The following is a 13,419-nucleotide window of genomic DNA, read 5'->3' on the forward strand; positions in this document are numbered from 1 at the left end:
CGAGAGCCGATAAAGCTAAAAGGAAATTCCTCCGCGACCAAACTCTTCTCACTTCCGCTTTCGTATTGACTCGAACGGCGGAGGGAAGGATCCAGGAATTTTAATATCTCGTGTTTAATGGTATTTTTCTACCACTATGTATCCTCGACCTGCAACCAATTCCTACCATAGAATTGGTAACGTGGTAATGAATAAAGGAATTCGTAAAATACCTTATAAAACCGATATGAATTGCGCCTGAGAAATTCGAACGTGTAAATATTTTCTGATACGTCGAATCATTCGAACAAAGTCGATAAAAGAAATTGAATTACCGTTGCATCCTTCGAGATGCATTTGAATAAAATTTGATCACGAATCTCGATATTCGAATAATCAAGATTCAAGAAATAACGAAGAATGACGAAGAAGCCCCTCGAAATATTGATAGATCTCTACTTATGATTCCTTATTGCAATTCGAACCCCATCTCGATTAGCCGTTGGTGTTCCATAGAAGGCACATTGGAGGGGATTGACACCGCTAAATACGCGCTTAAGCTCGCACCCCTCGAAGCGAGATCAACGTTATTACCCTACGATCATCCGGTTCGCCACTCACCACATCCGGGATCACGCGAATACCGAAAGGGAAGTAATTGCTGTGCCATTCGCCTTGGCATCGTTGCCTACATACCCCTGTGGACAGATTGTGCGATATTTATTCGTCGATACGAGAATTATATGAAGAATTAACGAAATATTTTCATTTCATTCTCTCCAAGCTAATTTATTAATTTTGCTCAATAGAACATTCGTTGTTATTTTAATTTATTCACTAATTTATTAATTTACGAATTATTGCAATAAATTTGCAATTATTTAAATTACTTTGGAGAATTATTGTTATTAATTCAAAAATAAAAATTTGCATGCAATTAAAGGATAAGTATTATTCCTTTCTTTTTTTCCTTTCGTTTAATTATTACGTTAGCGTTATTGATAATGTTAAAAGAAGGAAAGTTTGTAAATTAATTCCATTTCCTTTTTACATTACACTACCGAGAATAGTAAACCGAATGAACGCGAGAAAGATAAGGTTGATCCGGGTTAGTGGATACGATTTGCTCGGTTTAAGCGGGTGTTTAGCGGTGTCAATCCCTAGGCGACCTTTCAACGGGACACTAAGGATCGCTAAGGGTCGGTATACGACTCGTAAGAGGGGTTACCACCTAGAAGAAACTTGTAGAACGTGGTATGGAATCACTTGACACGCCTTGATCGTTGACAAACCGTCGTCTTTATGGTACTATTAAATATCCTCAGAGTGTTGAAAGGATTAAATATAATCCCTCTGAAGGGAGAGCATAAAGTCTCTGTTCTCTTCGTACATTTGCGTTTTAATCCTATACTCTATATCCCTTTATTCCATATTATATATGTATTGTATAACAAAGATTAAGATCTTTCATTTATTAAAACTGGATTTGTTACATTTTTAAAAAAAATTATAAGATGGAATATTATTTGAGAGGTATCTAATTGAATTATAAAAGGGAATGTGGAATATTTTAACGATCCATTTAGGATATAGGATTTTTTAACATGTGATGAATTATTAGTTTTATTGGAATTATTAGTAGTTAAGAGGTTAATGTTAATTATTGAAGAAATATTGATGCATATGCTCGATAGTAAATACTTGAACAAATTAAATTTTATACGATGTTTGTTTATATTCGATAAAATAAATAATTAATTTTATCGAGTATAAATAAAGCTTTATGATTCAATAATGTAATAGGATTAAAATGGATATTTTATTTTAATCCCTTATTGATTTTGTCAATGAAAAATATTAATAAAGACAAAAATACTAATTAAAGATTCTAATGAATTCTGATTTATTTTAATTTTTTTTTTCCTTGTAAAGAAATAAACGATATTAAAAATAAAATATACTTGAACTCAACTCGAAGGCAACTCAGATTTTAATTTGATATCGAGATTTACAATTTCCTATTTTTATCTACAGATATTATAGGATACGAATGTAATTCAATTATTTTTAATAACACCATGTTTTTCATAGTTGTCAAGAGTTGTTAGTTTATTCGATGAACACGAAACTTCAATTAAGATGCACAAGATTTGACTTCTCTTGCTCATTAGCGATTGAAGTATCATAGTCGCATCTTCGAGATCGACAAATATATACATATAAAGAATCATAACAGCTTTTTCAATTAATGAACTAATTTCAATTAATTAGTATCTTGAAGTACGATTTTGTAATTAAGAAGACGAACTTCAAGAAGAAATTCAATCCATCATTTTTTTAAAATCTAAATGCGAAATTTAGATCATGAAACTACATTTTTTGATGGATTATAAATGAATCATTTTCATCATTATTGGAGCAAAATTTATCAAATTTTAACTATTTAAATATCGAATTGCTCCATGGTTCACACTTTATTATTAGTGTTTGTTGATCTTAATAAATAATAAATTCAATATCAATAATCAAATGGATTATACATTAATCGAATAAGAATTTAATCATTATAACTAATGATTATCAAATATTTCAAAAATTTAGTAGTCATTCATCTTTAATTTTGTCAAATACTTCCTTCATCGTTGATAACAATTAAAGTCATCATTTTAATAGAATAAATTTCTCACAGATCTTCGTTAATTTTCATGAATTTCCATCAATTTCCAAACTTTTCGAGTTTCAATACCACAAATTATTCGAAATAACAACAATTTATTTCAATAATCGGTCCACTTATCCATCATCTCCAACGTGCATGCGAAATTAAAATTTCCAATCCAATATTTCTAATCTTCATAAATTCCCTAATTTCCCTAGCGACAATCCACCATAAATAATATCCATCCAGATATCCACCATCTCCAAATATAGAATTAAAGTTTGCAAGACTCGCGTGATACTTTTCCAGTGAAGGGAAGAAGAGTCACCAACATCGTAAACGCATCGAAGAAGAATCCTTTCGAGCGGATTCCGAATTTAAGATTCAAGAAACGGGAAGAAGACGATGACACGACGACCTCTATACGACGTACGAGTTGGCGATGGTCCAGAAGATGCCAATTCAATCTTCCTCCCTGCTGCGGATGGAAAAATTTCAGGTGGCCGACCAACTTTCCTCTTCTTTGCCTCGTTCCGGCCACTGCAGTCCTTCGAGTATTTCTCCTCTCCTTTTCAGCAATTCCTCATTTCCAACCATCCTTCTTGCCTTTCGTCATCGAACAACGATCGTATCTTTTCACCATTTGTATCGCTCTTTTTTTGAATAATGTATAAATAAAATGTTGCAAAGCAGGTAAGAAATCAATTGTAAAGATTAATTTAGTAACATTTTCTGTACATCACATTTTATATCTTTATCTTCATCCATATTTTTAAAAATTTGTTTGCAATTAAAAGTAACATGGACTGAATGTGTTATTAAATTCTATCTGTGATTCGAAAAAATAAAATTAGGCAAGTGAGATCTAGTAAACTCTATCTGATAGATAAAAGACGAATCTAATGAAATTCATTGAAAGAAACTCTTTCGTATTACATTCTCTCTTATCTTAATCATTTCCAATTTGAAATCTCTTCCAATCTCCTCGATATCCAGGATATCTTGATTAAAATTTTTTAAAACTTTCATTCCATCTTATTTTATATTGTCCTTCTCCTGATCCGAAATACCAAATCCTTCTCTATGATATAAAAATCTACGATACTCCATACATTGATCGAAGTTTATCAAAAATTCGTAAACCTTGCTGCACACACTTCGAATTAATTTTATTTCCAGAGAAAATTATCCAAGAATCCTGATACGCGCGTACGCTCTCTGGTTCCTTTCCTTCGTTTCACGCGCTTCGAATTTAACGAGCTCCTTCATTGATGAATCGCGTTCATCAAAAGCACGATTTCAGCTCGATCTCGTGATCTAACGACGCCGTCGTAATCAGCAATAGTAGCTAACGGAGAACTTCCGTGGCGCCTGATCCCACTTATCATACATCGTGGCGCTCGTCTTTGCATCGATGTAGAAAGTTCAATTGTTCTCCGTTTCTTGGATATGTGATGTCTTTGTTTGTACCAAGATTGTACCAAGGAATTTAAAAAGAATAAAAGAGTTTGTTTCGAGTGGGATAATTATCAGTGATACATTTTTGTTTGTAGATGTAGACAGTTGGTTTCTTTTTGGAAAGGAAATTCGTCAAGAATCATTTCAATCATTCGAAAGGACATTTTGACAAAATTAAAGTGAAAAATTTTATTGAATTATTGTTTGAACAAGAATTTATTTGAATAATTTAGGATGATTTGTAATTCTGCTTTTTAGGAGAAATGGAAGAAAATTAAATATTAGATTAAATAGGAAATTTGTTCTTTCATTTTCTCAATACTGTTGAATCCCAATTTCAATTCGAATCTCATTGGAAAAGGTAAAATTTTCGAGTTATTAAGGTTTCGTCTATTCAAGCTTTTGAGCTAGAAGAGGATTTAACAAGCGAGAATTCGACGTACAAAGATTTTTCTAATTGTTAGGATATAAAAGACAGATTAAAATAGTTTATTTTATCTTCAAGGTACGTTTTTTAAATGATTTCTCGCTAGAAAATTTTTAATCTACTTTTTCCAGCAATTTTTATGCACGTTATATATTATCACTGAGATAAGATATAAATACTTGGAGATTTTAAAATTGTTTACAATAAATTTGCATGAGATAAATGCGTTCACTTACCTTGTACGGTCCCAAATCCTTAACACTGCAGGCTAATTTCACGTTACGTCCTGCTGGGACTGTGATATTTCCTATTTCATCAACGAACTCAGGATCCGGGACGGTGGTAACTGAAACGACTGTAACTGAAACAAAATGAAACGATTGTTAACATAATGTTAATATTCTCCTGGGCATTTAATCACAATTGAATTTCCCTCTCGAATATTACTGTTCAAATTAGAAATATAATTGTTCATCGAGTTTAATCGTTCAGAAAATAGAGATTGCCATAAGAATTCCAATTTAACATTATATTTCTATTTAAAATTATTATATCAAAAACTTAAAAATTGTACAGTACCTGTACATATTTCTTGAAAAACTTCTCCAAGCATTCAATCATAATTGCAAGAAAATATTATTTATTGAAGAATCGAACGAGATTTTATTATATCCCTTACCTTTCGTATTGCAATACTTTTTGCACTAATAATAATTTTGAAAATAATTTAATCAATCTTTTTGCATCGATCCATTAAAAAGTAATAACTTTCATATATTCTTCATACATTCGTCTGCAATATATCCTTCTTAAATCTTCGTATGAAACAGTACAAATAATTTACGAACCATTTAATATAGTTATGCGACTCATTTTGTAGAGTTTCAAGTAATATCGAATCAAGCCACAAATGAAATCAGGTCGCAAGAGTTCATATTCAAAATAGTCGACAGAAATTATGTATTGTCCAGATACATAGATAGATGGATTTAATCTAATAAACTTTTATTTGCGAGCTTATTAATTGAATTAAATTAACAATTGCAACAAATATTCTATAAATTATAAAACTAATTTATCATTCCGGATTTATTCAGATATATTACTTCGTTTTTTAATGATGAGAAAAATAATACGTTGTATGCACATTTTTTGCAAAAATAAACTCTGTCACATGCAAGATCGTCAATTTCTATATCTTTAAAAAAACAAGACTTTGAAACTAGGTCAACTTTGAAGATCCAACAATAAAATTTAGAAGACATCTATAAAAGAAAAGTGTAGAATTCAATTAAATATTCCAAGAATCTCCAATGTAATACAATTACAACTTCAAAATAGCTATAAGAACATGTAACAACATCATATCAAAGTACGAAACTAAAAGTTCACGAGTTTGAAAACTCACTTACACTTACTTGTTAACTTCTTATAGTAACTTTGTTTATCAATAACTGGAAATTTATGCCACTTTTCCAATAAACATTTTTCCATTCCAACTTATTCCTTTCACCCTCCAAACATATCAATTTTCAAAATTGTTGAAAAAGAAAGATCCAAATCCGTATCCAATCTCCTCTTTTCCAATAAAAAAAAAAGAAGAAAAACTCCACATTAATTCAAGACGTCTACCATCCAAAGAGAGCCAAACCTCAAAGATTCTATCGCGCATACGAACTCAGTGCTTGCATTGTCAATCCCCAAAGGAAGAAAACCAAAGCAAACGATCTCGCGACGAATAGCTCCTCCTCTCCTTTCCGGCAGGACATCGAAGACGCGACTATGCCATTTCCTGCAAAGAGGGGAGAGAAAGAACGAAAGAGAAAGAGAGAAAGAACGAAAGAGAAAAAGAGAGAGAGAGGAGAGTCTCTCCACGTGGGATGCGTGGGATGCGCTTTGAGTTATAGGAGGATGCTGCTCGGACTGACAGTCTAGTTATTGAATACAAAATGCAATTTTTCAAGTCTGCCGCCGCGGTATATCTGCTCGCAGCCAGTCCTGAAAAGTAACAGACCGTTCTCAATGGTGGAGCTGATCGAATCCTCGCCAGGATTTCCAGATACACACCTCGTCCTGTCTAACACCGTGGACCATCCATCCTGAAATTCGCGTCTTCGAGTCTTGAATAACGTGGATTGGATCGAATGAAAATGGGAAACGATACTGTTGATGGTCGAAGTTGAGAGATAAGATGAGGGGGTGGATCGAGATTGAAGAGAAAAAGATTTTTTTCTTTCTTTTTCTTGTATTGTTGTTAAAAGAGAATCTTTCACCTGAAAGATTAAGAGTTTTAACGAAGTTGAAATGACATAACGAAAAAGGAAAGAAATTAATATTTGTTAAGTATTTATAATAAATGGATGAAACTTCTTAATTGTAAGTTTCATTTCCATTCGAAATTTAAATAGGTTTTTGATTTTTGAATGGAAAGATGATTCGTTGTTTTAGAAGCAATATAATTCGTATCGTGAGCGCGTTTGATTTATGATTTATCCTCTGTTGCAAGCACCCTTTAACGGCATATTATATGGTGTTCTTTGAAGCATTGAAATTTGATGTGGATTTTCTCGTTGACACGCTTCCATTAGTTTGCTCTTGTTACCATGAATTCCTTTCAAGGTATTGCAATTATTTTCACCCTTTATATTTTTGCATACCATAACAGTGGGGTTTTGCAAATAATCATTGTCAATAAAAACTTGACAATGTGGACCTTTGCATATTTTAAAATTTTACATAATAACACTTAGAGTGATAAAAATATAATCAACGTCACAAAGTTAAATTTCAAAATATCTACGAAACAATCTAATTTTAATATCAATAAACTTCTTTATGAATTTTAAAAATTATATTTAAAAAAACCTTCTTATGCCACTTATCACTATAAATATTTTTCCAATTGAATTTTCATTAAACGTTATAATATTATATTACTTTCTTGCAACTACTTTGATTTTATACATACCAAGTGTTAACATATTCGTGACACAAGACCTTAGGAGCATTAATTCTCTGCCAAAAAACAGAAACAGAATATACAAAAATCCTTGTCTCCGTCTCACTTCATCTAACTTAAAATATTTTCGTACATACAAATCTCATCTTCCCTTCCTGTCAAAGGAGTAACAAGAGTTGAAAGTTTTCTCGTAAATTCCTCGAGAAAATACTCGACTACTGGACTACAGGAGGCCGATTTGCCGGATACACTTACCGATCTTACACACGCCTAATGCCCCTCAAAGGGCGCTGTTCAAACGTTATTACGGATTACACGCGGGGATATCGGTCCGTGGAAGGGGTGGCGTGGAGGGACGCGGGTGGAAGGGCGGAAAAGGGATGGCAAAAAAGAGAAAGATCGTTACCTGTGAAGAGAAGACCCCGCCACTCGAAAGTATTTCCTGCAGAGGAAGAGAGAGAGAGAGAGAGAGAGCACCACTTTCGAGAGTTGGAATGCGATTCCGCTAACGATCCGTGCAGTTGCACCTGTATCCTGAAACTCGAGCTCAACCCCCGCGAGAGAACCCTTTTGCTGTTTCTCAGAATCGAACGAGGACACGTTCCAAAGCGTATCGCATGCGATCGATCTTTGACTAGTTTAGTTTTCGTGTCTCTTTTTTTTTTCTTTCTTTCTCTCTTTTGGTACATCAAATATACACGTGAGATAGTTATAATTGAAATCGAGTAATGATTTTTGTGATAATTTAGGAATTAAATGCGAAAATATTGAATTAATTTAAACAAGGAATATCTCTCTTCTTAAAATTCCAGTTCCAGTGAGATACCTTTGTTGTATATTTTTATAAGCATCGAGAATACTTTCTATCTTGCACAAATCAATTCTTTAAATTAATTTAAAACGGAATTAAAATTTCAATTTCCTGAAAATGCGTAATTTAAAATTCTTGACCAATTTTTCTAAAATAATCGATACAATTATATAAAATTCTTGTGATACAAGATTCCAATCCAAATAATTCCGTTACTCGCAATGATAAAACCACGGATAGATATAATTTCTCTAATTTTCCTTCCTCTCGTTCTGAAAAAAAGCGAAAGAATTAGAATGAAATATGGATATTAAAAAAAAATTGCAATTCTCACGTACGATTGTTTACACCACGTTCATAAAAATAGATGCAAAACAGTGGAGGAGGAGCAGATTCCGGCCAGCCTAGAGATTTACACGAGGATATGTGCACGGGGGTCAAATGAATGGAACGGAAAGAAAATGGAGAAACATGAAGAGGGATGGGAAAAGGTGACTTGCCAAAGGTAGCTGCTCCAAGCTGACTAGAAACCGTGCAGGACCCATGCTGCTAGGAAATTCTCTTTGGGCCAATGCCATCGCCAAAGGATCCGCCAGCATGCACGCGCGCGAGAATCTTATTTCCTACCCTTACTCGGGATTATCCTGATTTTCGTAGTTCATAAAGACTTGGAAGTTTCGCGAGGAATCAAAGATTAGGGGTGAACACGGGTCGAATAGCTCCTTGGGTCTACGGTTCATTAAGAATAGAAATTTTCTCGAGTTTGAGTCGGGTTTGTATCGTGCAAACGTTGTAGGATGATGGAATAATAATCAAACGTTTGGAAATATTATTTATAATGAATTATTGATATTCTTGTAGTTATTGTTTGCAGTAAATTTGTGTAGATTTGAATGATTTGAATTATTTTGAAAGTTTGCGAAAAATAATGAAATTTGAGTTTTCTTTTGTATCTATTATTGTATAATTTAATACAAAATAATAATATTATAATTTGTTTTATTTATTTTATAATATGTGAATCTTATTATCTATCATTAATATTTTATATTACCAATAATATATCAAATACGAAACTTTAAACTATTAAAAAATTTTGTATAACTTTAAAAAACTGTCATAGTCGTAAAAAATAAAAATTCCAAACGTCTATCATTATCACGAACCACAATACAGGTTCATCTTATCATATAGCAAACCTAAAATCACTCTCTCTTTCGACCTCTGCATTCAAACAAGATCCATCTACGATCAATTCTAAGCAAATCTAATCAAATATCGATCCACATCGTTTCAAAGATACGATTAACAAAAGAGGGAAGGAATAAAAACTGATCAAAAATCAAATAAATTCTGTACAGTTCCAAAAAAAAACAAAACAAAACAGAAAGAGAAGGGAGAGAAAAAACGTAATTCGACCAACAATCTCCGTTCTCATCGCGGAGAGATCTGAAAAGAGATCGTGAAGTATTAATTACGGAAAGTAGATCAAACTCGAGGCTTCTATCGCGGGATAATTAATACGATGCCCTAAGTATCGACTGTCATTCGAATTAACGAGGGCGGTCAAAACGACCGAAAGAAGAGCGCTTGGCGGAAGTACCGGCTTCTTCGAAGAAATCGCCAAGATCCTTCCGTTAATTGGATCAGCCTCGACATGGAAAAATATGTGTGTATGTGTGTTTGTGTACATAGGAAATTTCGCGACCACAAATGTTGTATATTCAGGGTAGAAATTTTATCTTCTTCGCAATCTTTTATCGTCGAATCGGTAAGAAAGATGTCACGAGTTGACCTGAATGTGTGTTTGCTTGTTTCATCGTTTATCATTTCACAGCAATCTACAATTTTATGTAAACTTTCTTCTAAACTGAACGTGTAAATTTTAAACGTGAAAAGATCTATGCAAAATATTATATTCGAGAAAAGGAGGAATAAAGTATAACACGTGTTGCGAAACTTGAGAAATAAAGGGAATCGTTCATTTCTTCGATTACGTTCGTAAAAATTCAATTAAAAATTCCTGGTTGTGATAATAATTTAATATAAAAATGGTGTACGGTATGACAAACAAATCTTTCTGTTTCAAATCATGAATTAGGGACCACCCTGTATAAACGAGATGATGTGTACAGACAGCATTACTGAATATTTTTGAATGTGTCATCTTGGTGCAACCTGATTATTAAAGTTCAAGAGATATTCCTTCGTCACACGAGTGAAGTGGATTTGTGAATTTTAATTAATATCTATATTGAAAATGATGATAAAAAAAAAAGTTAGTCTCGAATAGGATATCTTGAAAAGTTTTATAATTAATTATGTACATTATATTGGAAAGTCTCTTCTTATGTTGTGGATGGATCGATGAGAATATTTCTCGAGAAAATTCGTGATGCGTTTTCAAGTTATGTTTCATCTGTTTGGAAGTAGAGTTGTTATTCTTGAAGAGCGATGGTATAATTTAACTGATTGTGAATTAGAATGAGGCAAGACTGAATTATCATTATATTTTTATTTCTCGTTATATTTTTAAACGTGTTGTTCTTTATATCTTCGTTTTTCGTTCTGGTTTATTCTTAGAATAACTCTGAATACATAAAATTGAATAATAGAATGTTTCAATCTACATATTGATAAATTAACTTCAATTTCAGTTCTCACGTCGGAAATTCACGAAGAGTTATAAATGAAAATAATCGTAAGAACTGTATCACGTTTCTGGATCTTTCTAGATTAAATTTGTTTCCTCTTGAACGTAAAAATAAATTTGAAAATTCAATTTTCATTTACTTTAATCGAATCTAACTTTAAAAATTGATCAGTCACATGATCAATGAAATATTCACATATTATTCAAAAATTCTACAAGCAACTACACTAAACTTAAAGAAAAATCATATATATATACACACATATTCCAAAACAAAAATGTAAAAAATTTACAAATAACACTTTACATTTCTTCTCACCAATAAACCCACGAAATTAAAATTAAAACTATTTTCAATCACAAGAGATCTTTCTTATGTATCTTCTCGAGAATATGAAACAGAGATCACTATTATTCGAACTCTATCTTTACATTTGTCGACTACGTTTCCCCGAATATCCGCGAAAATTTTCCCAACCCGCGTCCATCAACCTGTTTATTCAATTCATAAAACACTTTCAAACAGAATTATCAAACAGCGTGCAACAATGTATACCCCGTCATAAATAGCAGGGAGGAGGAAGATTTTTATTTTTCTCGGCCGAGTCCCGCGTTCGAGAGCCTTTTCCAAACGCGGATCTGTTGATAGAAAGAATTGTGCAAATATTCCATGTTGCAACAAACAGCTATATTCTAAAACCAATAGCGTCGAAACAATTTTCGCGTTCCCCCATCTAACGAGAAACAGGGGCGAATTGAACGATCGCGTGCAATGTTCGTTGAATGTTGATTTTTGTTAATTTTTATGTTGCTTCCAAAATTAGAATTATTGATAATATTTATTGACAATTGTGAAATGATTTAATTCTCGATAGGATTGTCGTATGAATGATGATGATTGTTTGATTGTTTCATTTTGAGCGTATTCTTGATGATCTCCAGAAACGATATTGTAATAATTAAAAAGTGTACAAATGCTTAGAATTTGTTGAAAACTCGATTCAATAAATTTTAGGTTTCTCGTAAATTCGATATCTTTCTGAATATTTTAGAATTAATTAAATGTGAAAATCTTTGTGGAGAAAAGGAATACATTATCCTAATGAAAAATTTATTAAGCTGTGTTATTTTTGGAAAATAAATATTGTATAAATAGGAAATACAAAAGTATGCGATTCAAGAAAGAAAGTATAAGAAATTGTGTAAGAAATTTCCATTAAGTTTATTAGTATTTATGAATAATTAGTCCACACCATTCACATTATTTTCTCTCATAACCACTATTATTGTTAATATTCTAGGAGAACTGATAGAATATTCGTAACCAGAATTTATCAGGGTTCGCTAAATTTGAGGTTTATTCAAGAACAAGTAGAGAAGAGTTTTTTGCTTTAACATTATTGCAAGAACTTGCTGACTTGCTACGTCTGCTTCTACTTGGCTGGGATTTATCACTTGTGGGAAGAATAATGCATCTATTTAAAAATTAAAAATTGTCCAAAAACTTTCTCTCTGCTCTAATAATAAAATTATATCACCTATGAAAAGAAACACTTGACAATGAATAATTTAATCATTTGATTAAACTATATATACTTAACAATACTATACAAACAAATTGTAATTTTTTTCAATTAAAAATTACTAATTCTTTTATTAATTTAACATATAGATTGTAAATTATTATATGCATTCAATCTCCTAGAAATCAAATATTAAAAATTACAATCAATCCTAATCCAAAGACACATATACCTAATCTGCACTTATTCTCTGTTATCATAGAACAAAATAAAGTCAGAATATAACATCCATTCCACCAAACAACTCATTATATTCAACGGAATCAAGCGATCGCGTCTAACAATTAAATCCACCCCTGCCAAAAGATCCATAAATTCCTACGAATCCTGCACCACCCTCCAACTCTCGTTATAGACGAGCAATTATCTCCCTGGCCTCTTCAACGACGAACAAGTTGTTATCAACGGCTCATTATCACGTCGTAAGAAGCTTTCTCGCGTTTTGGCAACCTCGTCAAGGGTTGGCAACCTCCTCGCGCCTTACCTGGTAAATCTGAAAAGCTGGCGCCGCCTTCCCACGTCGGAGAGAGGGCGGCTGCGAAACGAAAGACTCTAAAAGGTCGACGACGCGCGCTTTGAACAATGAGAGAAGCGTGAAGAGCGAGAGTAGCTGAAGCAACAGTTTATGTCAATTTTCCGCTCGACAGAGAGCGGCGGCACAACCCTTCTCTCACCCCCCCCTATCCTCGTGAAAATATCGCCGTTACAAGGAAGCAATAGGCAATCGAGCGTGTGAAATATTTTCCACGTGTGAACGTGTCGCCGTTGTGACGAGAAACCTCGTTCACTTTGCCTACTCGACTTCCTCCATCAACGAATTCCCTCTGTGTTATCGGCTGTATATCCCCCTCCCACCGCTCTCTTTATTATTAATAATCGAAATCGGATTT

The 13,419-nt window shown here is 32.9% G+C and overlaps 1 protein-coding gene across 1 annotated transcript in view; it reads right to left on the reverse strand.

Annotated features, from left to right (window-relative positions):
* The window catches only part of LOC102674794 (lachesin-like), a gene marked incomplete at its 3' end in the record, with an annotated part of 258,036 nt that overhangs the window by 169,787 nt on the left and 74,830 nt on the right, over nucleotides 1–13,419 (reverse strand). The window contains exon 2 of the mRNA XM_006618682.2: nucleotides 4,760–4,884. Within this exon, the coding sequence (XP_006618745.2) occupies nucleotides 4,760–4,884 (125 nt within the window). The remainder of the gene's footprint in view (nucleotides 1–4,759; nucleotides 4,885–13,419) is intronic.

This window comes from Apis dorsata, unplaced genomic scaffold (assembly GCF_000469605.1).
Source record: "Apis dorsata unplaced genomic scaffold, Apis dorsata 1.3 scaffold_367, whole genome shotgun sequence".
Taxonomy (NCBI): domain Eukaryota; kingdom Metazoa; phylum Arthropoda; class Insecta; order Hymenoptera; family Apidae; genus Apis; species Apis dorsata.